A 26,428-nucleotide genomic window follows, 5' to 3' on the forward strand; every position below is an offset into this window, starting at 1 on the left:
AACAAATGTGTAAAATTTGCTTTTCTTCTGGCTGTTTCTCTGCTCCGGATGGCTGTATCGAAACATGGGTGGTGGCAAATGAGAGCCAGTTTATCGTAGATCAACATTGACCAGAAAATTTGGTGCATATAATTTAATTCTCCCTGCCACGTTGGTATAACTAGTGGTGGGTGCTTTGCCATTTTGTGTAAAATGTGTAAAATGAGCCCCTGAATGGACGAGGAGGGCAGTGAATTGCTTCCGCAGGGCCTTTGGACGACGTCAGGCCGTCTTGCCATCACTAGAGACAGTAATGAAGAACAGTAGGTCACGGAATACACTCTGTGAGAACGAAAACATCGCTGCGATGCTATGCTATCTATCCAATTCCACCGTATAACACAGCCACTAGTTACAAATGCAAAAACACGGGTTTCGCAGCATACAATGCAGTTCACTCCTCTGTTGATAGATTAATTTCATCCACTAGCAACCCTTGAAGTGATATCTATCAACTTCAGAACATTGATGACCGAATATCCCAGTTAGTGATGCCATTTTACAAATTTGTTAAAAAATGACACACCAATTATTTGAATCCTGAGAATACAATGAAAGTAGGACATGATTCAAGACACTTTCCAAAGTGGAATCATTCCCATTTTTGGACACAACGGGCATGAAGGATAGCACTTCCATTTGCAACAATTCATTTGGATGTAGCTTGTCTAGAAGTGACTGAAAAAACGTCATTTTACAACCATGTTAAAAAAAGCCAAACCACCTCGTAGTGTGAGTACTTTTTCATGTAGCACTGAATGCGGCAAGTAGGACTCGCCCATCCGCCCCTCCCCACCTGAAGCGTCGAGGAGGTAGGGGCGCCCTGGCGGGATTTTACGGTACTATTCCCTGATTTGCACTACAGGTACAGGTGCGAGTCGAATACTGTCCCTGTGCGCATCCTTTTTTCTTTTTTTTCACACGGAAAACTGAGCCTCTTGTACGGGCAAAATAACACATTTTGTGAAGAATCAACACATATATAAAGACGAATCATCATATACACTGTGCGCATCATATCCTGGCCTGCCGTGTGAATTTGCTTTTCCTGCCGTGTAATTTCGTTTTTCCCGTATCACGGCAAGCTGTCGGGGACCCGGATCACGTGCATCCCGCCGTGTACGTGTGCGAAATCGAGTCCTCCGTACCTCGCGTCAGATCCTTTTTCTGCAGACTCAAAAAATTCCTAAACCGAAATTTTGGCGGAAAAATCCCATCTGCAATGAATGCTGCGTATATTGTTGGCGGGAAGTACGCACACAAGTATGGTAGTACGAGTTCTCGACATCGACCCTGCCCCCCCCCCCCCCCCCAGCAAATTGTCGAGTTCTCGACATCGACCCTCCCCAGCAAATTGTCAGGCGTAATACATCATATCGACGCGCGCTCCCGGCAATCTGTATTCCTGGTGGGCTGGGTGCTTGTTCGATTTTGGCTCTGCTTTGCTGCATCGGGTGCCTACTCACATGGTCATTTCCCGCGCATCACCAAAACAACTGCCGCTACACAAGGCACCGGCAGTGAACCAACGGCATGACATTTATCCACACAAGAGTTTACTGTGGGATGGCACAGGGTGTATGCTGCATGCAACATGTTGGTGCAGAGTTGCACACTCTGCAGATCTGGTTCGGTTCATGGTGATGTCACTGATGTGTGGCACTTTATCCGTACGGCAGAGGGAATATAGTTCGGGAATGCAGTTTGTGCTCTTGGAACGACAGAAAAAGCGAGCACAAAACCTACCACAACTCACTCTTGCTGGGTACACTGTCGCTAGTAGTTTGACAAGGTCCTCCCGTTGGGGCCAGCACAGACAGTGCAGGGGACTTGGACAAATTGTCTACTCTGCATCACGATGCACGCCTCGTCAACCAGCATGGTAAGCAAATGTCCCTTTAATCTTCTATTTAGCCGTCTACCTAGCCATTAATGTTTGATTTGGACAAGGATCGGTTGTGCGCATGTTCAATAATAGTGGCAATATTAATAATCTGATATCTAATATGGTAATAGTGAAATCCGCCCCTATTTAAGTTGCTTCGACGCTACAGACGTTCGGTTTTCATCCTGACCATTATCCAAAGGTCCTGACCCATTTACTGGCATGCACATATTAAATTTCATGACAAAAGGGGGGGGGGGGGTCGACAGATGCATGACCCTCATTTGATTTGTCATATGAGCTACATGTACAGTATAAATTATGCGAGCTGTATTATTATAGCTATAAAGAGAACAAATTCTGCTGTCATCCCCACACTACAACAAAGTCATGATGGTTTACCAAAATCGATTTTCTTGTCACAATCATCAGTGGAAAGCCGTGACTGAAGAGTAACCATGCTGAATCAATGATTAATATACATTCAATAATGTGTTACGAGAACAAAACAAAGTGCTAAAATAGAATGAGGGAAGGTGAGACAATAGAAGTGAAGTGAGAGCTAAGTGCAACAGGGGTGATGAACTAATTACAACGCTAGAACTGTGTATTGAGACAAACAATCATGCTGTGCACCTACGAAAACAATCTTAACGCAACTACATGTTTCTTCTGCTTACAAAGATCAGGCTTATGCAAACGAATACAAACAGCCGTGTTTTTTTTTAGTGTACTACGGTCACACTTGGTAGGTTTTTGTGTGGAGCTTGTGTCCGCTTGAAGGTACGGATTGACTGCAAAACGTGCAATATGTGTACAAGGTTCATGTCGTATGACATTAATTTGTGGACTGTAACCGGGTAAGGTCTGGAATTATGTGTGCGTGTGCGCACCTCCACCGTTCCATGCTGGCTCACATAAATTTTGTTTCGTTGGTTCGGCGTTGTTACCTGGATCTTCAAAAAGTTGCTGGCCGAAGATAGACTTTCGGGACAGGAAGTAAGTTTCTCCGAGAGTTTCCACACTGTGCTGGACCACAGCTAGCTAGGACTACTGCGCCTGGCACTGCGTGCCACGATCTGTTTGGTACCATGCATGATGTGTACGGACCGGTCGGTACGCAGTGGTCTATCGCTTGTTAGGGCATGTTCGATTGGTAGGATCGGGATCCCGATCCACCGGATCCACTGGATTCGCACCCTTTCGATTGGTCGAATCCGGATCCGGATCCTTCGGATTTGGATCCGGTCAACCCTCCTCGGGGAGCAGGGTTGATCGGATCCAACGGATCCAAATGTGACCTTTGTGCGTATATGGCGGGTAAAAATCATTTTTGTGAGATGGATATGGTTGCGCTTCCAGCTCGATATGGAGGTCTGTCGTTGGACAACCCCGTCATCGATTCCTCCCGCAAACACACGGCATCGGTTGAGTGCACCGCTAATCTTGCAACCCAGATCGCCACAGGCGGCTCGGACCTGATAGGGAGCATCAGACAAGACCATGAAGCAAAGACTGCCGTGCAACAGCGCCACCGCGCCACCCTCGACACCAAGGCTAACGAAATCCAGTCTCGGCTGCCCGAGCCGCAACAACGGGCCATGGCGTTGGCAAGAGAGAAGGGAGCCTCCAGCACGCTCACAACAATACCGGTGGCTGAGCACGGATTCTGCTTCGACGTCAAGTCCGACTTCCATGACCACGTGCGCATGCGATATTGTTGGCCACTGGACAACCTGCCGGCTTCTTGCCCATGTGGAGCACGCTACTCGGTGGATCATGCGCAGATTTGTAAACTCTCCGGCTTCATCCATATGCGTCACAACGATCCTACCGACTTTATCGCCTCATGCATGAAGGAGGTGCATTGTGATGTTGAGGTGGAGCCGAAGCTCCAACCTCTCACCGGTGAGGTCCTCCAGCGACGCACCGCCAACACCGACCCGGATGCCCGCGCTGACCTGAGAGTGAGGGGGTTCTGGACGGATAGCAGAAACGCATTCTTTGATACAAGGGTGTTCTATCCCCATGCGTCAAGCTACCGCTCCAGATCCCTCTCCTCTCTGTACCGAAGCTTTGAAGGGGAGAAGAAGCGTGCGTATGGGGAGAGAATTCTCCACGTCGAGCATGGTTCCTTCACCCCTCTGGTCTTCTCTTCCTGTGGGGGGATGGGCCACGAAGCTGCCATCACGGTGAAGAGGCTGGCAAGTGCTTTAGCCGTGAAGAGGCATGCACCGTACAGCCAGATGGTGTGTTGGCTCAGATGCATGCTAAGCTTTTCGCTAGCCAGGTCTGCTATTCGCTGTGTCCGTGGATCACGCTCAATTCGCCGCCGTCACTTTGACCATGCCCCTGTCGACCTGGTCCGAGCAGAGGCACAGCTGGTGGTCAGCTAGACAGTTGTCATTATTTCTTTAGTTCTCAATCTATCATTTTCATGCCAGGCGTGAGCCAGCCCCTGGCTTAACAAAATGGGTGCTTCTTTTTAGTTTAGTTTTCTTCCTTTTAGTTTAGTTTTTCTTCTCTTCTTCTTTTTATTTTGCTTTGCCCGTACAAGAGGCTTACTACCTTTTTGTACACATTGTGGTACGCACACGTGGATGGAGATAGAGCTTGTTGACTTTGTGTACGACGCACGCGATGAGTACGACATTCACCCTTTAGGGTGCCTTGTGAGCGCCATTTTCAACATGGCAACAGTCAAGGTCCAAAATAAAGTGTTCAGTTGAATCTGAAGGATCCGAGGGATCTGAGATCTGGATCCCGATCCCGATCCTTACCAATCGAACATGCCCTAAGTTGTAGTAATACATCGCGTAATAAATGTTGCCAATCAAAGACCAACGCTATAGCCGATACGAATCTGTACATGACGAATTGACGATGTGTGTAGATCTACTATGCAGTCATGTAGAAAGTCGTAAAATGCCATTTTTGGCCTCGTAATGCTTTATGATGCTCGTAATGCTCCAGGTGGTGTATAATGCTCGATATAATGCCGGCATTATCCGCCAACACCTATTAAAGGGGAAGTTAAGGCAAAAATTAAAATTTCACCAGTTGTAGTCTTCGGGGTGCTGAGTCGAATGGTCTTGGTCCGAGGAAGCTGAGACGCTCCCTTCCTACTTGAATCCCAATCGAACTCGCGCACTTCCACCGAAACTGGGTGACTGCGCCCTACGAGATGGGGATTTGTATGCAAAATGTCACTAAAAGCGCCATTTCGTTCTTATAAAAGCACCGATGATCGCGATTGGCCCATATGTTGTAGTCTTTTGGACGCTGAGTCGACTGGTTTTGGTCCGAAAAGGCTGCGATGCAGCGTTCCTCCTTTATTCCCAATCGAACATGGCTGAACAAGCGGTCACGTGCTCCTGGGTGCCCAAATCACCTGGTCACCACGCCAGCAGGCGACAAATTTCACACCAAGGTTCAACTAGAGTTCAACTCGAGTGGCAGGAGTGCATCCAAAAAAGGTCAAACAGGCTAGTAAGTTGTACCCTGCAGGCACGGTGACCAGGTGACTGGTGTACGCAGGAGCACGTGACCGCTTCTTCAACCATGTTCGATTGGGAATAAAGGAGGAACGCTGCATCGCAGCCTTTTCGGGCCAAAACCAGTCGACTCAGCGTCCAAAATACTACAACATATGGGCCAATCGCGGTCATCGGTGCTTTTATAAGAACGAAATGGCGCTTTTAGTGACATTTTGCATACAAATCCCCATCTCGTAGGGCGCAGTCACCTAGTTTCGGTGGAAGTGCGCGAGTTCGATTGGGATTCAAGTAGGAAGAGAGCGTCTCAGCTTCCTCGGACCAAGACCATTCGACTCAGCACCCCGAAGACTACAACTGGTGAAATTTTAATTTTCGCCTTAACTTCCCCTTTAATTTTTGCCTTAACTTCCCCTTTAAACTACCAAGCAAGGCTTCCGTATATCAGTACAAGTACCGTAGATACAGCAGGAAGTCGTAGGTTTACGACTCCCTTGATAACATGTCCAGTGCATTACAATCAGTGATGGCAAGAGTACATAACCCCAAGAAGTGTGCAACTGCCTGCACAACCTCTCTATGCTGTGCTGCGACGGCAGAACTTCACATCACGTGACATAGTTCAAAAGATGATGCTGGCTAGTGTCAGCCCAAATTTGCCGGCAATTCTTTTGGCATAATACCGAAACATTTTAGAAAAAGAATTGCCCGGCATATTTGGAGCATAATTTCGAATTTTTGGAGATTTTCACCGTGATTTCCCATTGTGAGGTCAATCTTCACACTTTAAAATGTGAACCCAGCAAAACCGAGCAAATTTCGATGTTTTTCTGAAATTTTCTCCAAAATTCGGTCCAAATTTGGCGTTTTTGAAGCTGTCATTGAGCATGATCAGAGCAAAATATCGTCTTCGCCCGGAAATGCCAAGCATAATATCGAAAGAAGCGCAGCAAAATTATGCGGCATAATATCGAAAAGTCTCGAGCAAATCCTTCGTAATCTCAATGCACATAAAGCTCCCGGAGCAGACGGGTTGCCTCCGATCCTTTTCAAGAAATGTCATGAAGTGATGGCAGGTTCCCTGTGTGCTCTTCTCACGGCATCTATTGAGGAGAGTAAGTTTCCTGCGCTTTTCAAGCATGCATCCGTGAGAGCACTTTTCAAGGGCGGGGACCGCTCTGAACCGCGAAACTACCGACCTGTTTCACTTTTACCGATCGCTAGCAAAGTCCTCGAGAACCACGTGTACAACCAATTAAGCCTTCTTCTGAGAGAGAATCCCGACATTATTCCACCCCAGCAATTTGCATACAGACGATATCACTCGTGTGAGGAGGCCCTGGCTGTTGCAATTGATAGCTGGATGAAAGATTTGGATAATGGGAAGGTTGTTGGCGTAGTGCTCGCTGATGTCAGGAAAGCGTTCGACAGCGTCAATCACCTGTTGCTGTTGAATGAGTTATTTGATTGTGGGATTGGTGACTCGGCTCTGGCATGGTTTAAAAGCTACCTGAGTGATCGAACGCAGCAGCTCATTGCACCAGAGGGCCTGCCACGCGTGCCATGTACGCAGGGTGTTCCGCAGGGGTCTGTTTTGGGACCTATCCTATTCAGCCTCTATGTCCGTGGTCTTCCCTCATGCGTCAACAGTTCCACAGTTCTGCAGTTTGCGGATGATGTCAATATGTATGCAGCTGGTGACTCTGCTGAGGAAGTCATCGGAGCTTTGAACGGAGATCTGGCCAAGCTGTCTGTCTACCTGGAAGAGAAGCGCATGACGCTGAACCCAGCTAAGACGAAGTTCCTCCTCCTTCACAGAAAGACAACAGCAGTGCCTGATTCCGCCAGTGTCGTCATTGACGGCGTCCATGTTCTTCGAGCGCAGTCCGCACGCTATCTTGGCATTGTCATTGACGAGCACCTGACTTTTGGGCCACAAATTGACGGTTTGATTGGGTCTGTCAACAAGAAACTCGGCGCCTACCGCATGTCAAGACATCTCTTGCCATTCCACGCACGGCGTAGCTTTTACCTTAGTGTTATTCAGTCGTCATTGGAGTATGCAAGTAGCGCATATGTCCACACCCTCAGTTCTTACTATTTCGATAAGTATGTCCGCCTATTTAACAGGTGTCTAAGAATAGTTTTTGGTTTTGATAACTTTACCAGTGCCTCTCATATTCTTAGCCTATACAATCTCTCTCACATTTCTGTCCGAGTCAATTTGAAGCTTTTTATTCTTGTATTTCGCTCTGTCCATAGCGACACATGTAGCTCCCTCCTAAAAGAAATTTTCCATACCCGCTCCTCCAGTGCACATACTACTGCCGTCACTAGGTCCCAAATCTCTTTTTCTCTGGCCTTGCCTTCTGCCCACACTAAAGCTGGTTTTTCTCGTCTTGGCTACATAGGTTCTGATCGGTGGAATATGCTGCCTTCCACTGTTCGCTCTTGTACAGATTATCGCCAATTTGTTCGTTCATGCTTAACCTTTCTAGGGGCTCCCGTAAAAAGACCATAGGTCTGTGGGAAACACCCTAGTAAAATAAATAAAATAATAATAATAATACGAACTTAGAAGTTGCGACTTCGGCGGTAATAGTCATGAAGTTGATTGTTCCAACTAGGAACACACGCTTCTTGCCGAACTTGACACTTGACTGACTCACGACTGCAATCCGGAGCACACGAGGAGCACGTCGCACCTTCCACTCGGCAAACCTGCAAGAAAGCACCACTCCCTGCTCAATACACGGTGTTTCGGGGAATTCACCCCTCATCAGTTGAGCTTGAGTAGGCTGAGGAAGATTGTGCCTGAAAAGCACCACTTATATACTGCTCTCCAGGCCAAACCATCACCAGGGATACAAACTAACAGAGACGCTTTGTTTCCAGCGCGACAAACACCTCGTGAAGCTCCAGGTAGCAGCGTGAGTCAGAGTCGCTCATGGAGTTGTGATAAACAGACGTTGAGAGCCAGTATAGCTATTCACAACGCTGTCACCTCCAACAACTAGTCGCACGTCCGCGTGAGGGACAACAATACGAACTTAGAAGTTGCGACTTCGGCGGTAATAGTCATGAAGTTGATTGTTCCAACTAGGAACACACGCTTCTTGCCGAACTTGACACTTGACTGACTCACGACTGCAATCCGGAGCACACGAGGAGCACGTCGCACCTTCCACTCGGCAAACCTGCAAAAAAGCACCACTCCCTGCTCAATACACGGTGTTTCGGGGAATTCACCCCTCATCAGTTGAGCTTGAGTAGGCTGAGGAAGATTGTGCCTGAAAAGCACCACTTATATACTGCTCTCCAGGCCAAACCATCACCAGGGATACAAACTAACAGAGACGCTTTGTGTGCTCCGGATTGCAGTCGTGAGTCAGTCAAGTGTCAAGTTCGGCAAGAAGCGTGTGTTCCTAGTTGGAACAATCAACTTAATAATAATAATAATAAAAATTTGGGCTGACACTAATGCTGGCAAACAGTGCAAAGTGACCACAAGAGAGTTGTACCCAAAGCTGGACTGCGTACAACCCTGTATCTATAATGCACAGAGTGCAAATAATGTGTACGGGTTCATCACGTGATGTGAAGTTCTGCCGTCGCTAGTGTCAGCCCAAATTTGCTCGAGACTTTTCGATATTACGCCGCATAATTTTGCTGCGCTTCTTTCGATATTATGCTTGGCATTTCCGGGCGAAGACGATATTTTGCTCTGATCATGCTCAATGACAGCTTCAAAAACGCCAAATTTGGACCGAATTTTGGAGAAAATTTCAGAAAAACATCGAAATTTGCTCGGTTTTGCTGGGTTCACATTTTAAAGTGTGAAGATTGACCTCACAATGCGAAATCACGGTGAAAATCTCCAAAAATTCGAAATTATGCTCCAAATATGCCGGGCAATTCTTTTTCTAAAATGTTTCGATATTATGCCAAAAGAATTGCCGGCAAATTTGGGCTGACACTAGGGCCCGTCGCAGACCCCATAGCTGGAGTTTCACACTCTTGGGGTTACCGTAAAGTACCGCCAGAGCGCCCCACCATCTCATCCTTTCGTGGTCATATTGTGGAGGTGGTCTGCTGTCTGTAGGTCATACGACATGAACCTTGTACACATATTGCACGTTTTGCAGTCAATCCGTACCTTCGAGCGGACACAAGCTCCACACAAAAACCTGCCAAGTGTGACCTTAGTACACTATGGCTGTGTTTACATGAAGCGTTTCAACCCGGGTTGAGTTCGACCCGGGTCAGATTTCAACCCGCCATGTGCACAAAGTGAATGGCGCGTTTACATGACGCATTGCGCTTGACCCGGGTTGAAATTTCGCCCCGGGTTGATTTCAACCCTCCCCCCAAGGGGAGGGTTGAAATCAACCCGGGTCAAGAAAATCGTACAAACGTACTTCTGTGCGTATCTCGCGCCAGGTTTGAACAGCACTGCAGATGCAAATTTCGCGCGAACGGATTCACGTGACCATACAGGACTGTAGAAGTGGACTTTTGGCGGCATATCAGTATTTGACCCGGGTCAACTGTCTTCACGTAAACGCTCACCTCTTTTGTCTATCGTACAGACTTTCAACCCGGGCTGAACTCGACCCGGGTTGAAATTTCTCATGTAAACACAGCCTAAGGGGGTGATTATATGTGCAGCTCCAGCCCGGGCTGGTCGACAGGCGGGCCAGCCCGCCTGCAACGGGATCTCGGGGTTGTACACAAATCCACACAAAACCTGTGGTGCGTTTACATTGCAAGCGGGCTGGCCCGGTGAGGCGGGATCCCGCCTCGAGGCACCCGGGATCCCGGCTAGGCGGGCCAGAAAAAGCACATATAAACAGACCAGCCCGGGCCAGAGTTATATTATTATGGTGTCTACACTGCGTTCATACTACAAAATAGGTACTTTTACCTTTTGAGGGTAGCTATAAAGAGGATTCCCGATATTGTCTTGAAAATCTATGAAGCTTTTTGTACAGCAACAAGAAGGACGTACAGTGAGCACTGTTTATTTGTCGACATGCATGATTTACATTAACGTGGAAGGGGAACTACTTGCAAAATACTTTGATATGGACAGCTAAAAATGTGAAAAACAGGGAAAAGAAACGAGGTGATACAACACACCATGTACCAAACATGTGCCACAGCGCGAAAAGAAATCAGCAGAAGAATACTTCAAAGTACATTGTATGAGAAAAAAAGTTTTTAGGTATAACCTGAGTATGGCCTGCAGCCCTGCGTTTCAGCCCGGGGCAGCACACTACAGTCGTAGTGTATTTGCTACATACTCACAACGGGCTGGCGTGTGCTCAGCGCATATAAACTCACTGCGGGCTGGCGACCAGCCCGGCCTTGCACATGTAAACACCCTTGGCGGGCTGGCCCGCTTGCTCCAGCCCGGGCTGGAGTTGCACATATAATAGGCCCCTAAGATTCTCACATCGTATAAACTTCGTTGCACGCTGCCGTACGATCTTCCTTCCTCTGACTGTAAAATCAAGGTGGGGCGCTCTCGCGAGACGGGGCGCTCTGGCGGTACTTTACGGTACTAGTATGTACTCTTGGTGATGGCAAGAGTCCATAAACGGTTTATGCACTCTTGGTGATGGTCGTAGCTACAATTGTAGGTCGGATGGTGCGTTGACCCCGTTGAACTTTTGCTACAGTACAACGCCCTATAAAAAAAATCCCCTGTTATTTTGCACAGAACCATCATATACATTAGCAGCATATGTGAGCATAATGCGGCATACTCCGAGTTTCATGGCTGAACCAATCATCAGACAACGCATAATGCGGCATAATAATATGATAAATTTTAGCATAAAAATAGCATAATTCTGCAATTTTTTCAGCAATGCGAAAAGCATAATTTTACGAAAATATTAGCATAATCCGTCAAGGCCTACTGCATTAGCTATGCTTGTCACATGCTATGAGATTGTGTCTATAATAATAATAATGTGCTGCGTGTGAAATAAGGTGCCATCCGGTTCGCGTATACCCGGCAGGCCGGCAGCGGAGGCGCGGCTGTGTCGTGCAGATCACAGACAGCGCGCTTGATTAGCACAAATAGCAGCTCGCACGCGCCGAAGTCGGGCTTGCGTAGGTCGAGTGTACGAGGCTGAGCGTACAGCAAAGGAGGAAAAAAAGTAGGCAAAAGGCACGCGCTGCTGAGTTCGAAGACGAAGGCTTTACTTACATCGTTATCGTTGAATCATGCAACTCTCTCTCGAGGAGAATCAGCTCGAAAATAATGCCAACCTTCCTGTTTAGCAGCTATAGCTTCTTGTCACTGCCTATACCGCCACAGTGCTATCATAATGATAATGTATGGGCATGGACTCGAGTGGTGGTAGAGGATTCAGAGAAGGATAGCTGGCCGCTTGCTGTCTATGTGACAGGACCTTTCCGACAGCAAGGAGAACGCGATGCGCACAGCGCTCGGCGTCGACTTTTCGCAGCGCAAGGGGCGATGAACTTCTGCCTGCTCATGTTTGGGACAGGCGAGTGAAGTTCTCTCCGGCCAACTGCAGCTGTGCGCTCCGGTAAGGCATGAAGTTCAGAAATTAGGCAAATAAAATAGCCTACTGCGGGCCTCTCACCAAAATCTCAACTCTGGTGAGAAATAAAAATTAATTATGAAAAACTAGTCAGTCAGTCCATCGGATATCAAACAATGCACATTGGTATTCCACGAACTCACAGACATCACGTTGTTACAAACACAATGCATTCGCTAGCATCATCATCTCTTACAACGTGGTCTCTTATCTGGTTTGTCTCTCTGTGGCCTTTCACAGCTGGGGACGACGCTACAAACACCTGAGCTGCTACTTCCCTTGCTTCTGGTGTTGTCCGTCATGGACACAAGTAACGCGATAGCGTGCACTAAAGGCCAGCAACTAAGTAGTGTTACCCACACCTGTGTCCGTAAGTTCTGCCTAAGTGTACCGTGTATTGCTGAATGAAACTTTACTTTTTTCTGCTTTTAAAACTTCGAAAAAACTCCTGGTTGTGCGAGTGTTGTACAGTCGACTCCACTTATAACAAGCACGCATTTTGCGAATTTCGTGATAGCGAACAGTTTTCCATGTCCCAGTTTAAGCCTACAATGTATGTCCATATTCTGTTATAGCGAACTGATCCTCCTGCACAATGGTGTTCGTTGTATCAGGAGGCACCTGTACGTGCCACGCGTCCTACAGCCATCGGATCTGCTAAAACTGGAATGTTCATGGATCCAGGGCGCAAAGCTGACTCGCTCCATCTTCGTTTCATTGAACAGCACTGTGCAAGTTGTGCAGCAATGATCTGGCCCCTAACCCAGCTTTCAAACTTCGACTTTCAAAGCGCAATTATTTTCTTCTCTTGTTGAATATTCCGTAGGAAGAACACACTGGGACGTAGCTGGTCCCCCTTTTTTGGGGGGGGGGGGGTTAGGGTGCACAGGCACATAATTTACTATGTGTAGGATTGCTGGTACATGTCATTCATGATGAGCATATGCATCCTGAACTTAGGTTGAAATTTGTAGGGGAGTGCACGTGCCGTCCGTGCCCCATTCGGACTATGTGCCAGAACACGGGTGTGAAAAGCTATGAAAATCATAAGTTACGGACAACAACCCTGCCTCCATGCTGTAGAAGAACAGAAGACCACTGCAGTTCAAACATCAAAATAATAGTCCCGTGCACTTTGTATCCCAGCATACCTTAGCTCGGATCAACAGTGAGATTATACTGAGGAGATGGGTACACTTCAGGCTCTTGAACATCTCGAAAATTTTCACTAGTGAACTTTCATGTGCCCTCCTTCTCAGTATTATCGCATTCTTGTCTCCGAGGAAACGGTTTACTAAACAGGTGTGGCAATTGCTTGGGCTGTGTGTTACATGAGAGTTTTCAACCCTGTTGGAGTTGGAGCCGGGTCAAGTTTCAACCTGTCATCAATAGTATAACGAGAGAGCTTGGAAGCTCAGGGCCCTACGCTATGCTTTTTTGCCTTGATGACATGGACAAAAAAAAGCATCCGGATGTTTTTTTTCCTTTTTTTTAAAAGACATAACCTGGGATTCGAACCCGCACTATCGCCGTGTGTGCATCCCCCGATACACTTCGCATACAAACTAATTCTTCCAAGTTGCTTCACGTTATGATCTTGCATTTGAAAGCCCTATTTGAATATGTATTGTGGCCAGCCGTCTTTGATAGCACGGTACGGGACAGGTACGGGACAGGTACGGTCGAGGGTAATACGACATCGTCTACCGCCTTGATGACCTAGGCAAAAAAGCATAGAGATGTTATAAAATTTTCAATTCTCCTATTTTTTTAGCATAACCTGGGATTAGAACCCGCACTATCGCCGTACATGCATTCCCCCATACACTTCGCATTCATACTCATTCTACCAAGTTGCTTCACGTTATGATCTTGCGTTTGAAAGCCCTATTTGAATATTTCGGCCAGCTGTATGTGGCCAGCTGTGTTTGATGGTACGGTACGGTACGCGACAGATACGGGATAGCGCCAGGCGTGACACAAACACACAAACACACAAACACCAAATTAAAGCTGTGTGGACCCTGGCTAGCGCCAGACGTTACTGAAGTAACGTCTTCTGCATAGCTACGGGAATAAATATATCTAGGGTGTGCAATTCGGGGTTCCTTTTCTATGTAGGTTGCCCGTGTTTAGCAACCAGTGGAGTAGTAAAATTGCAAAATCAGACAGAGACCCCCTCTGTTGAAACAAGTCATCAGCTTGCAGGGGCGTCGGAAGATATTTTAGGGTGGCACTATTGATTTTACTCATGGGGTTGGGGTGGCGCCTCTGCCGGATTTTTTTCTCGAAAATTAGAGTCCAAATCAGTACATTTGATTGATTCACGGGCTACCTGGGACGAGGAGTGGTACGGTCAATACCGTAGTGAACGGAGTGCTTGATCTTAGCAGATACTAGTATTCGGACTGCGTATATGTTTAGATTTCAGGGGCGTAGCAGCCGGTCCGGCTTTTGCCGCACCACTTTTTTGCCCAGAAGTGCCCAGAATGCAGGGTTTTGCACCCTAATTTCAAAATAATTTCCCGTGGGACACCCCCAGACCCCCTCCAACCGGACCACCTCCAACAGCGGTGCTACGCTCGTGCGTTTGGTGTACGAAGTTCAAATCGTACGTTAGCAATGAATACAATGAATTGTGCACTGATAACCGTGCGTCAATCAATTATTGAAATAATGAAAAGAAAAGCAGCACTGTCTCACTGCACCTACACGCACATAACGCTTGCGAAGCACAGTGCTCGGACATTCCGTCTGATATCGCGAGAGTATCTCCGTTTAAAGTATTTAAATAACCGACGAGGAGTCGGTAGTTTTGAAATAGTTCTAGTCAGGTGTTGAATGTAGAAGTTTGTCTTGTGGTGGAATTTTGATGAGATCTGAACTGACTGTGTTTGGCAAAGTTGGTGGGTTTTTAACGAACCAACTATTCAATTCTCCACTGAGCAAGTGTGCATGTTTCGAGAGAATGTAGCTAGACCGCCACTAAATATGTTCTGAATATGCACTGTGTTGTGTTTAGCTCTCAAAACCATGTGCCCAGGGACAGATGGAGTAATGTACACCTGGATGGCTCTTGCCGGCTTGCCGACTCATCCGCACGTGGACGAGCCCAACCGCGCGAAGAAGACCGATCTGAGTCAAGGCCAGCAGATGTGCAGGCGTCGAGGATACGACGTCATCGATTTCGGCCACTTCACCACACCAAAGCTTGGCGTGCGTGGCTGCATGGAAGCATTGCTCAAAGAAATGATGGGACACGGATACAGCAACCCTATTGGCGTGTGGACCAGTTTTACGTACTCTGGAAAGCATGTCATTTATAGGCACAGCCAGAATGACAAGAAAGATGTACAATTTGATACGCATGGAACAAGCCATCATGACGTCATCTGTGAAGGTAGGCTACTGCTCTTTATCAGTAATGCCATAGGAAAAAACGAATGCAAGCTAGGAAGAAGTAGACAGGGTGGGGAATACGATAAGGACAGGGCAGGAGGAATGACAGCAGAGAGGCGCTGTGCAGCCCTAGACCTGCGGACACCAGGGGACGTTCGTTCTCATCTACAGGTTTGGCTAGAAACTACTTCCATTAGAAGTGGTAGACGTTCTACCAAAAATGGGTAGACGTTCTACCAAAATGGGTAGATCTATCACCCACTGCCTCAACATCCGCTCTACTCTACTGTGCCAAGTGGACAAAAAACAAATGCAACCTAGGTTTGACCCACTTATTGTCAATATTATATTTGTCAATGTTTTTATTAGTGGCGTGCATGGGTAGTGCACGGGTAGTCGGGTACCCGTGCTACCCGTGAGGACCTCAGATAGACGGGTACAGTATGATATCAATAGTATTGTGCCCGAAAACCCGAAGTCGCAGATGATATCACGTACAGTGCACGTGCACACAGTCATGTAATACTCTGTATATTTACCCAGTGTATAAGGGAAGGGGTGCATTGTGGTGTTACAATGGGAAATTATGCGATCGGGTTCCCGTGCTACCCGTGGAAAACTAACCGAACCCGATACTCGAGGAAAATGCTACTGGACTCGGCCCTAATTTTTATGAATGGACTGTGGTTGAGTTCCAGTAAACAGTGATATGAATTAATGAGATAGCGTACCTCTACATAGTAAAGTCAATATTTGCCTTTTTTACTCGTTGTGCAAACTCCAGCTGGATTCAAACATATCTCATTCCTTGGTGCTGACCGCTTTAATGCGCTTCCTGAATCCCTTCGAACTAATCATAACCCCAATTCATTTCGCCAGGAACACATAGCGGTACACACATGCTGAGCACCCAGTCAGAAGAGGGTGTGTTGGGACTTGCTACATGGTATACTCTACTGGCTGAAAATTCTAGGGGTGTCAACGAGTAGCAGGGTACCCGTGCTACCCGTAATTTGATCAGGTTGGAGGGTAGCGATTTGCTCCTCAGAACCCGATCGGGTAGCTGGAGTACGATGTTTTTGCAACGGTGCATGTAAACAGCATGGCTATGTGCTACTGTACACTTTACACTTTACACTTTCTGAGCAGCACATGTGCATACTCACAGTACAAACTATGTCAAAAAAATACCCGACAGGGTACCCGTGCTACCCGGATAAAAATACCCGACAGGGTACCCGTGCTACCCGGATAAAAATACCCGACAGGGTACCCGTGCTACCCGGATAAAAATACCCGACAGGGTACCCGTGCTACCCGGATAAAAATACCCGACAGGGTACCCGTGCTACCCGGATAAAAATACCCGACAGGGTACCCGTGCTACCCGGATAAAAATACCCAACAGGGTACCCGTGCTACCCGGACAAAAATACCCGAACATGTTACCCGATCAAACCCCAACCCGTTGAAGCCCTAGAAAATTCAGTCGGTCAACAATTTCGTCCAACTCCAGAGAAAGGGAGTTCGTCCGGTTGAAAGTTCAATCCATGGACCATAAGATTACATTGGAAGGCTGGACAAATCGACATCAGTCCGGCTTTTAATTTAGTCCAAACGCCCCTCGGATGAAAACGACGAAATTAAATCCTAGACGAATATTTCTGCTTATACAGTATTTAAGCTTACCCTCTACCCGCCTCTGTACTTGCCCTTTTCTTGCAGCCCGATGGCTTCACGCTAACAACTCTGTGTACGCCGCGGCAACACCAGCATCGAGGCGTATCGTAACGGAGCCTTTCGCCGAGGAAGCGTGTCTGCAGTATGGACTTCGCCTTATCAGCATGGCCTGGCTGGAAGTACACGGCGATGCACTGGTAGACCGCTGGCTAAATACATTAGCCCTGGAGAACAAACCCATGCACCATCCCTACCACGTCAGATCCGTCGAGATAGACGGAGAGTTGGTTCACAAAACCGTAAAGTTTACTACGGAGGGTCTGTTGTATGATGATGCCGAAAGCAATCAGCGAGCCCAAATCCTCTGTGTCAGTAAGTGAGATGAAAACTAATGGCTGGCTCCACGAACGGCTTGCAATTCCCAATCATGCTTTTGTACCTGCCAACAACATGATGTGCGTGGCCATTTGTTGTTTTAAAATGTATCTTGTGGCAACAGGATTTGCGCCAACATTCCTTACTTCAATGCAGGCTGTCAGAAGGTACTCTGCATTGGTGCGACTATGAGGGGGGGGGGCAAACAGACCATATCTTATTGCTTCAAAAATCACAGGGAATTGTATTGGCGCGGCCAAAGCCGCATCTGCAGCACCGCTTCGGACGCCCCTGCCTTTTGCCACCCCGACTTGTACCAACAGGGCTTTAGAATTACCCAGTGGTTGTTCATGGCGATGACAATGATGACGCTTTCTGAGCTGCCGTCCTCATGTCGAGCGCAAGTGGATATGATAATCATAATTCTTTGTTGCCATCTTACTTTCGTACTGTGGTCTGCAAGCGTCGTGTGGTCTCGTCGGCTCCAATGAATAAAACCTAGTAAAACTATAATATCCCGTGATCCTGTGATCCTGCATCAGCCTGGGGTGCGGACTGGAACTTGTGCTATTGAGCTGTTTGCTTTCGTTTTCTGCGCAGAGTCCTGTGGGATCGGTTTTCTTGCGCCGAACACGAGTTGTATGTGTAACCCCCACACGTCATATGGTGAACAGTGTGAAAAGGGTAAGACCGGCCGGAAAATTACACACTTTTCTTCAAAAATAATCTGAGCACACATCATTCAAAGTCTGAGTACAACATTGAAATGACAGTCGGGAAACGGGCAGGTATCATGGCCAACGCCATTTGACCGGTCCACCGTTACCTGCACCACTTTCAGTATTGTGAAAGCAGGACAAAGCCGCCACATGGGCGCAACTCGGCATGCAGAGAAACCAGACGTGCCACGAGTAGATTTCTCACTACGTACACCGAAGGCTAGCATCTGCGCAGTCTGATCATGATCCCTAGATCGTAAGTGGACACTCGGGCTTATTCGCTGGTGACGTTTTGCTGTCAAACTGCTTTATTCCCAATGCTCTATGAATAAATTGCCATGTTTTTTTTTATTCTGTCTTGCGCTGTGATGTTGTTTCCACTGTATGCCTGACCGTGTCCATAGCATGCACATGCTTGAACCAGGGCCGGTGTGATAGCGAGGGTAAATGCAGCTGCCGAGAAGGATTCACCGGAGACAAGTGCCAATTCTGTAAGTAAAGATGAATTTCGAACGGATTGGGAGAACTATCGTAAACTTCTCAACGCCTTCTAGGTTCAGCCTGGTCCCATAGCTCAGATGGTTAGAGCATTGCCCAAGGTGCCGGGTTTGAGTCCTGGTGGGTCCGACATTTTTCTCTTTTCAGGCAGTTCACTCTCCTGACTGATCTTGTAGATGAATGCATTTTAGAATACTTAGGGTGCGTTCTCAAATCCTCTCGGAGAAGTTCGAGCCTTTCGGGAAAGTTCGAGAAGTGCTCTTATATCCTCTCTGAATTTTAGGAGACTCTCCAAAGCGTCCTTCTCATGTGAGTCTAGGAAAGTTTGGTTGGTACCTAGAACAACGCCATCCGTGTTTGGTTGCGGCTGCCTTTGCTCTGCCTCGCACAGGATACTTCCCGCTTCACAGGGGTCGGAGCGGTGTTTTATTTTTCTTCTCTCACCATGAAACCCTTGTCTGTTCATCTCTGTGTATGGCTCCATTGCACCTCTCACTCCCTTGTTCCTCTTCCTTGTGATATATAACACAGCCTTGTGCGAAAGTAACTGGGTGAGAAAGAACTCAGAGTGTCAATGCAAGGAAGGAGTGTTCGGAGAGCACTGCACAGAAGGTAAGGACAGTGGACAACTGTTGTATTGTTAGCTCTAGCCTGTCAAAGACTGTACGACTCATGGGTGCATGTATGCTGTGCGTTTGAGGCACCGGTTATGCCTTCGTGTGCCTTCGTCCCATTCAAGTAAACCGACTAATACATTTATATTGACCGTTGATAAATACCCGCACTAATTAGTGCCTACACCATCAACAGTATCAAATTGAAATAAATTTACTTTAACTTAATAAATACCACTGCACTTATCCATGCAGCACTGCACTTTACCATAAAAAGGGAGTATTTTACAAACAGTATTTATTAGCCTCAGTGGTATTTCATAAACAGCATTCATAGTCTTTTGAGCCGATAAATACTTTTTATACTGTATATAAAATCCCAGCACCCAATAGGGTGCTGCACCCTACTTCACTTTTGATCCCCCCCCCCCCCTTTCTAAAGAGAGTGATCCCCCCCCCCCCCCCCCCTCAGAGTGGGAGTGCTGCCTATGTATGTGCATGATGACTGACGAGTACACATCATGGACCTGTACATTGGCACAGTACTGTTTGAGCCATTGCATCCAATAATCATCACTTGCCCCGGAAAACTGTACTCATTGCGGGTCCCAGTGGCCGATGAATATACAGTAAAACCTGTAACTACAGACCACCGTGACTAGCGACCGGCCTGGTACTACAGACCACCGTGACTAGCGACCGGCCTGGTACTACAGACCACCGTGACTAGCGACCGGCCTGGTACTACAGACCACCGTGACTAGCGACCGGCCTGGTACTACAGACCACCGTGACTAGCGACCAGCCTGGTACTACAGACCACCGTGACTAGCGACCGGCCTGGTACTACAGACCACCGTGACTAGCGACCGGCCTGGTACTAGCGACCACCGTGACTAGCGACCGGCCTGGTACTACAGACCACCGTGACTAGCGACCGGCCTGGTACTACGGACCACCGTGACTAGCGACCGGCCTGGTACTACGGACCACTTCGCCAGGCGTGGACGGTCTCACATTCACATATGGTTGCGCGGTGCAAACTTCTAACTAAGGACCACCGGCCACTAAAGACGGCTTTCTCTGGCCCCAAGGGGTGGTCGTTAGTCACAAGTTTTACTGTCTACCGTATGCCATGGCCTTATATTCGAAACAACGCCACTTTCCTCGCCCACAACGCTATGCCATAAAAGTCCATGCAGAAATTTCTATCTAAATCCACTGGTTCACCCTTCCTGCTGGGATGTAAGTTTGTTAGTATGGTTCTAATTCCTTCAATTTCACAAAACATACCCCCCCCCTAACTTTGGTTCTGTATTTCGCCCTGATAAGCTATGGTGTTCTGTCTTTATTCGTGTGTGTGTTTGTTGAACACACTGTATCACTACTCCAGTATGCCATTGCTTGAATAACGGCCGGTGTAAACAGGACGGCCAATGCAGCTGCCGGAGAGGATTCCACGGACACCAATGTCAAGACAGTAAGTACAGTCAAACCTCGTTAGGAAGAACACTGATAAGGCGAACTTTCCATTAGTACGAACTAAGGCCAATCCTATGGTTGGCCAGGCACCAATTCAAGTCAAAATTATTCGTTTACGACGAACTTCTGTACAGCGAACTTTCGCGAAGACGAACTATTTTCAAGTGTGATTTGAACAAAGTCAGTGTGGTCATGTACATGTAGTACGAACTTTCGGTCCACGAGCGTGCGCGTGCGCTGGCTGCCTTTTTTCTTCTTCTTTTTTTTCAATAGTCGAGGTCATATTGTACGTACAGTGCAAATTGTTTTCAAGCGTGTTTTGAACAAATCAATCAGTGCGTTGTATGAACTTTCGACACAGTCGTGATTCATTGCACTGTGTCATTGTACTTACCTGTTTCTGGCTTTAATTCTAAGAATAACATGCTTCCCATGTACCACAGCATGCACCTTCACGTAAATACAATCGATATGCATATCGATTTTTTGTCAGATCTGGATAAGAAGAACCCCTGATAAGAAAAATAAATGTGTTCAGTCCCTTGAAGTTCGTCCTAACAAGATTTGACTGTATCTGCTATTAAAATGAAGTGTACACGCACACACGTTCCTTTGGTGTGTGTATGTGTGTGTGTGTGTGCATGTGTGTGCGTGTGTGTGTGTGTGTGTGTGTGTGTGTGTGTGTGCTGCTGCTGCTGCGATGTGTGCTGCTGTGAAATTGGACAATACATGTGACAATGTGAAATAGAGCTTTTTCAAGAATGCCATGCCTGCCATCGTGCCGGTGCTCACCGCCGAGCTTGTGGTGAACAGGTCGCATGTCAAAACGCATTGAAAGTACACGAAATGTGACCGGTTCGTCTCCACCTAGCGCTTGGTGCGATTCTGAAGCTTGTTCATTTTCGCCCAAGCCATGGAAGGCCGCTTTCTGGCAACTGCTCTGACTCAACACGACTGTCAGACATCAAGCCAGCCGCGTAGCATTAAAGAGAATATTTTCGTTGGATAGAATGACTCCCACCACTCTTCTATACAGTCATACTAACTTGTCCGCCCTTGAGAAACGCCTCAACTTCAAAACCTATGTATTTGTTTACCGCTGCCTGAATGGACTTGCTAGTCCTCTTTTGCGAGACCGCTTTACCTTGCGCGCCCATGGTGCTCGCACTGCAGCCACCACCCGTGGCCAAGTCTCTGCTGCTCTTGTTCTGCCCCCCGCTAACACCCGATATGGCTTCAGTGCAATTTCTTATTTGGGCGCTGCCAGGTGGAATACACTTCCACCGGCTTGCCGCATGTCTAGTTCACCAGCTGAATTTCGCTCATCCATCAAATTATACCTAGGGTTCCCTGTAAAAAGGCGCTGACGCCTGTTGGGAATTCCCTAGTAAAAGAAGAATAAATAATAATAATAAAAGTGAAGCGCCGTTCTACTGCTTCTTCTTTCACCTCTACACTTCCATTCCCATACAAAGTGAACGTGAACTGGGCTTCGCCTGTTCACCAGTGATTGAAAAAGTAACCGTTGGTCCAACCTTGAAACAGCTCTGTACATGCAAACCAGAGTAAACAAATTCTTTTCTTTTGCTTCACATTATCATATTCATCAATTAGTAGGAGCCGTGGTTGGCTCTGGCCATCCCAGCAAGAAGGCAGATATGCCTGTATATATGCCTGTTCGATTGGTGAATAAAAATAAAAATACCATACCATAAACAAAAGCTGGCTGAACTTACACTTATCTCTCCTTGACAGCTGCACTATTTTATTCAAAACCTTCGAAGAATCATGTCCAAACCCAAAGTCTTCCCATGTCTTCGAAATTGCATTAATTTCATGCATCGTTCTTAAGTGTTCGCTTGTGTTTCTGAAATTAACTCCGATATCAGAATGGAGGAAGTGCAAGTCGAGTACGTTCCGTCAAATTCGGTGTCTGAATGTGGTCTGCTTCGGTATTGTGTCCTGTTCAGATCTTAAGACGAAATGTCTGGGTACCAATCAGGCAGTATACACCTGGACAGCCCTCGCCGGTTTGCCCTGTCATCCACACTTGGGCGAGAGCAACTGCCACGAGAAGACCAATCTGGCACATGCACGCCAGATGTGCCAGAGAAGAGGGTACGACGTGCCGGAATACACCGCCTTCCTCTCGCGCAAGCTCAACGTGCGTGGCTGCATGGAAGGATTGCTCTTGAGGATGATGGTCAGCACCTACAGAAACCCCATCACCATCTGGACATCGTACGTCGAGCAGCATCAACATCTCGTCTACCTGCAGAACACAAACGGCGACACACAAACAATACTTGATCCTCATGGATCGCAGCATCACCATGTCGTCTGCGAAGGTAGGCGTTTGCTTCTTTAAGGTGATAACTCCACGATGGCATGATGTCAGCAAGGAAGATGCAGAAATGAAAAATGGCAAATCAGCAGATGCTTGTCTTGTACATGTTAGCAGTAGTATGTCTGGTATATGTAGTGCTTGGTATGTGCAAGGTAGTGGAAAGATGTTACGAGATTGGCTGAGGCTACGTCTGGAGGACAGTAGAAAGCAGCGAACGGATCGGGTAGGGGTAGGGACAGTGGCTTTGCCATGGACAGATCCGAGCCTGCAGCTCCCCATCGCCACCGCTGCCTTGCATTGCAGCGCCATTCAGTCAATGTATTGTGAGACTGATGTTTTGTCATTTGCTTCCTCTTTCTTGTTTTATGAACTGGGTGCGTAGTTTCAATTTTTTAAACGTGTTAGAGAAACCCCTGCGACCTGTTTTTCCTACTTTCACACCTACCGATTTGGCCCTCTGGGCCAGAGCCGTTACACTCGCTCTAGCCGTTACAGGATCCCATCTGGAAAGATACTTTCCTTTTGCCAGTTTGCAAGTTGGCGACAAAATGCAGTACGCACGGGAGCACACGCTTGCGGAAGGGGTGTCTCAACGTGAGACATCCGAGATATATTGACTGAGTTATGACAGTTTGTACACTTGTCGATAGCCCGCGATACGCATGTACTGTACAATGTACAGTGCTGGCAACTGAAATCCGACTCCCCCCCCCCCCCCCTAGCGGTGCGCTAGCTGCGTTAGCGATTCGTACGAGACGCTAGGGGGGGGGGGGGGGGTCGGATTTCAGTTGCCTACACTGTACATTACACAGTGTAGGCAGAACGCGTAATCGCGTCCATGGCCAATCTGCTCATAGAAGATTGTCCGCTGATGCAGCCTGACGACCACATGCCCCTGGAGATGAGCAGTCTCGGCCATCGTGAAACTCGATAAGGGAACGAGCACCAGACTCCGTAACAAAAGCGGCCGCCAAAAGCGGCCGGATCCGGAGTAGGTGCTCTTGGAGTGGAACCCGACCACACCGGCCCCCACACCGAGTTCGCACTCAATCCAGATTCGCCAATCGATGACACCCCTAGCCATTATAATTCAACCGTTAGAAGTCAGGTGAAACCCGTCCCCAGTGGCCTCAGCGGTGCAATTGTTCAAACCACTGAGCCAGTACAGTCAGATCTCGCTTATGCGGTCCTCTTTTATCCGGATCCCTCGCCATCCGGAATAACATCGTTGGTTACCGATTTACAGCACATGCCATGCATACATACCTGTACAGTAGGTGTGTTCGATTAATCAGTTCCCTCGCCTATCCGGATATTTTTTTGTGAAAAACGGATGTCTGCGGTTAAGCGGGGTCTGACTGTGTTCACGCACGGTATGTAAACTCAGTGCGAACATCGCCCTACACTGACTTACTGTACAGTAAACACCTGGTTTAAGCGACCACCCCACGGTGCAAGCAAAAGCGGTCGCTAAAGCCAGGTGGTCTTTAGAGCCAGGTCCCACAGTGTCTGTGTAGAACTGTGGGTGCATGGAAAAACGGTGGTTAAGAGCAGGTGGTAGCTAAACCCAGAGGTGGCTTGCACCAGGTTGTACTGTACATACACTGTGTGTGTTACTACTCTGTACGAACATCAGCCTACACTATCAGCCTACACTATCAGCCTACACTATCAGCCTACACTATCAGCCTACACTATCAGCCTACACTATCAGCCTACACTATCAGCCTACACTATCAGCCTACACTATCAGCCTACACTATCAGCCTACAGTAACACTACGGTAGATACTGGTGTAGGGCCCTTCTTCGGATTTGTTCCACGATGTAAATAATGTGTACTCTGCCTGCCTCTGCCTCCGCTCTTGCCTGCAGGCAAATGGCTTCAAGTGAAAAGTGCGACGTACGCAATGGCACAGCCCGCCCATCAGCCCATGGTCACAGTGGACTTTGCCGAGGAAGCCTGTCAGCAGTACGGACTGCATCTGGTAACTGAGGACTGGGTTCAGAAGCACGGCCGTCGTGTACTGCCAATGCGCTGGGCACTTCCGCTGTCTCTGGAGCCGCACACTCCTTATCACCTTGCACCGACACTGGTCAACGGACAGCAGCGTCACCGCACTGTTACATTTGAAGAGGATCATAGCAAGCCAACATTTGCACACGGCCCGGGCGACGGCAAAGCGGACATCTTCTGTTTCAGTAAGTGAGATTTCATCTATTTCATGTATTTCCTGAACTCAATTCCATAGCATATGAACGCAACGCTAATGTGGGGAGCAACCCCAGAGGTGAGGGTGATGCCCAGCCAGATGAACAGTGTTAAAACAGAATAGTCCATTGCTGTTGTCTAATGATCACCTCGCGTGTGAAACTCGAAGTCCCAACACAATCTTCATCATCTTCTTGTTGTATCTGGATTGCTGTCTCAATGGCTGACTTTGTCCGAACATGTTTTTGACACTGTAACTCGAAGATCCCTGGTGCATGTCCCGGTCTCTCTATCTGTCTCTCTCTCTCTCTCTCTCTCTATCTCTCTTTCTCTCTCTATCTCTCTCTTTCTCTCCCTCCCTCCCTCCCTCCCTCCCTCCCTCTCTCTCTCTCTCTCTCTCTCTCTCTCTCTCTCTCTCTCTCTCTCTCTCTCTCTCTCTCTCTCTCTCTCTCTCTCTCTCTCTCTCTCTCTCTCTCCAAACATTTGAGGAGATCAACGCGCAGGAGCAGATTTTGAGGCTGAAGACTCTTCAGGTGCAAGGCAAGTGGTTGGAGTGGACATCGGTGATGTGGCAGGACCTCTCGTGGAAATCCCTTTTGTACGGTGGTACTGGTAAGGATTTGAAATTTCTTCTCGCATCAACCCTCGACGTGCTACCTTCTCCGACGAACCTACGCCGTTGGGGAAACACCGTAGTGGATCCGTACTGTAGTTTGTGCCGTACCTGGGCCTGTACTACGCGCCACGTGCTTGGCGCTTGTCGCGTAGCGCTGGACCAGGGACGTTACACCTGGAGGCACGACAACGTACTCGGGGTCATCGTCAGGAACATGCGTGAGGAGATTCGAATCCGCACTGCTGCAAACACCGTACAAACCGAAAATTCAAATGAGCTTGACTTCATCTCGTTTTGCAAGGCGGGAGAGAAGCCAGTTCGCGTTCAGCCCAGACGAAAGTTGGTTACGACTGATCTCCTGTCAGCGGCCTCAGACTGGAAACTTCTTGTCGACTCAGTTAGTGCAAAGATTTCTTTCCCTAGCTGTGTTGCACTTACCACCCTAAGACCAGATATAGTTCTGTACTCTACGAGTCGTAGGATTGTATTCT

The 26,428-nt window shown here is 47.8% G+C and overlaps 1 protein-coding gene across 1 annotated transcript in view; it reads left to right on the top strand.

Annotated features, from left to right (window-relative positions):
- Positions 1 to 1,774: 1,774 nt before the first annotated feature.
- LOC135821100 (uncharacterized) overlaps positions 1,775 to 26,428 on the top strand; it is a 48,790-nt gene continuing 24,136 nt past the window's right edge. The window contains exons 1-10 of the mRNA XM_065334163.1: positions 1,775 to 1,921; positions 12,237 to 12,366; positions 15,019 to 15,396; positions 17,121 to 17,447; positions 18,051 to 18,134; positions 18,574 to 18,660; positions 19,199 to 19,279; positions 20,675 to 20,761; positions 22,734 to 23,111; positions 24,985 to 25,311. Of these exons, the coding sequence (XP_065190235.1) occupies positions 1,898 to 1,921; positions 12,237 to 12,366; positions 15,019 to 15,396; positions 17,121 to 17,447; positions 18,051 to 18,134; positions 18,574 to 18,660; positions 19,199 to 19,279; positions 20,675 to 20,761; positions 22,734 to 23,111; positions 24,985 to 25,311 (1,903 nt within the window). The 5' untranslated portion in view covers positions 1,775 to 1,897. The remainder of the gene's footprint in view (positions 1,922 to 12,236; positions 12,367 to 15,018; positions 15,397 to 17,120; positions 17,448 to 18,050; positions 18,135 to 18,573; positions 18,661 to 19,198; positions 19,280 to 20,674; positions 20,762 to 22,733; positions 23,112 to 24,984; positions 25,312 to 26,428) is intronic.

Source organism: Sycon ciliatum, chromosome 7 (genome assembly GCF_964019385.1).
Source record: "Sycon ciliatum chromosome 7, ocSycCili1.1, whole genome shotgun sequence".
Taxonomy (NCBI): domain Eukaryota; kingdom Metazoa; phylum Porifera; class Calcarea; order Leucosolenida; family Sycettidae; genus Sycon; species Sycon ciliatum.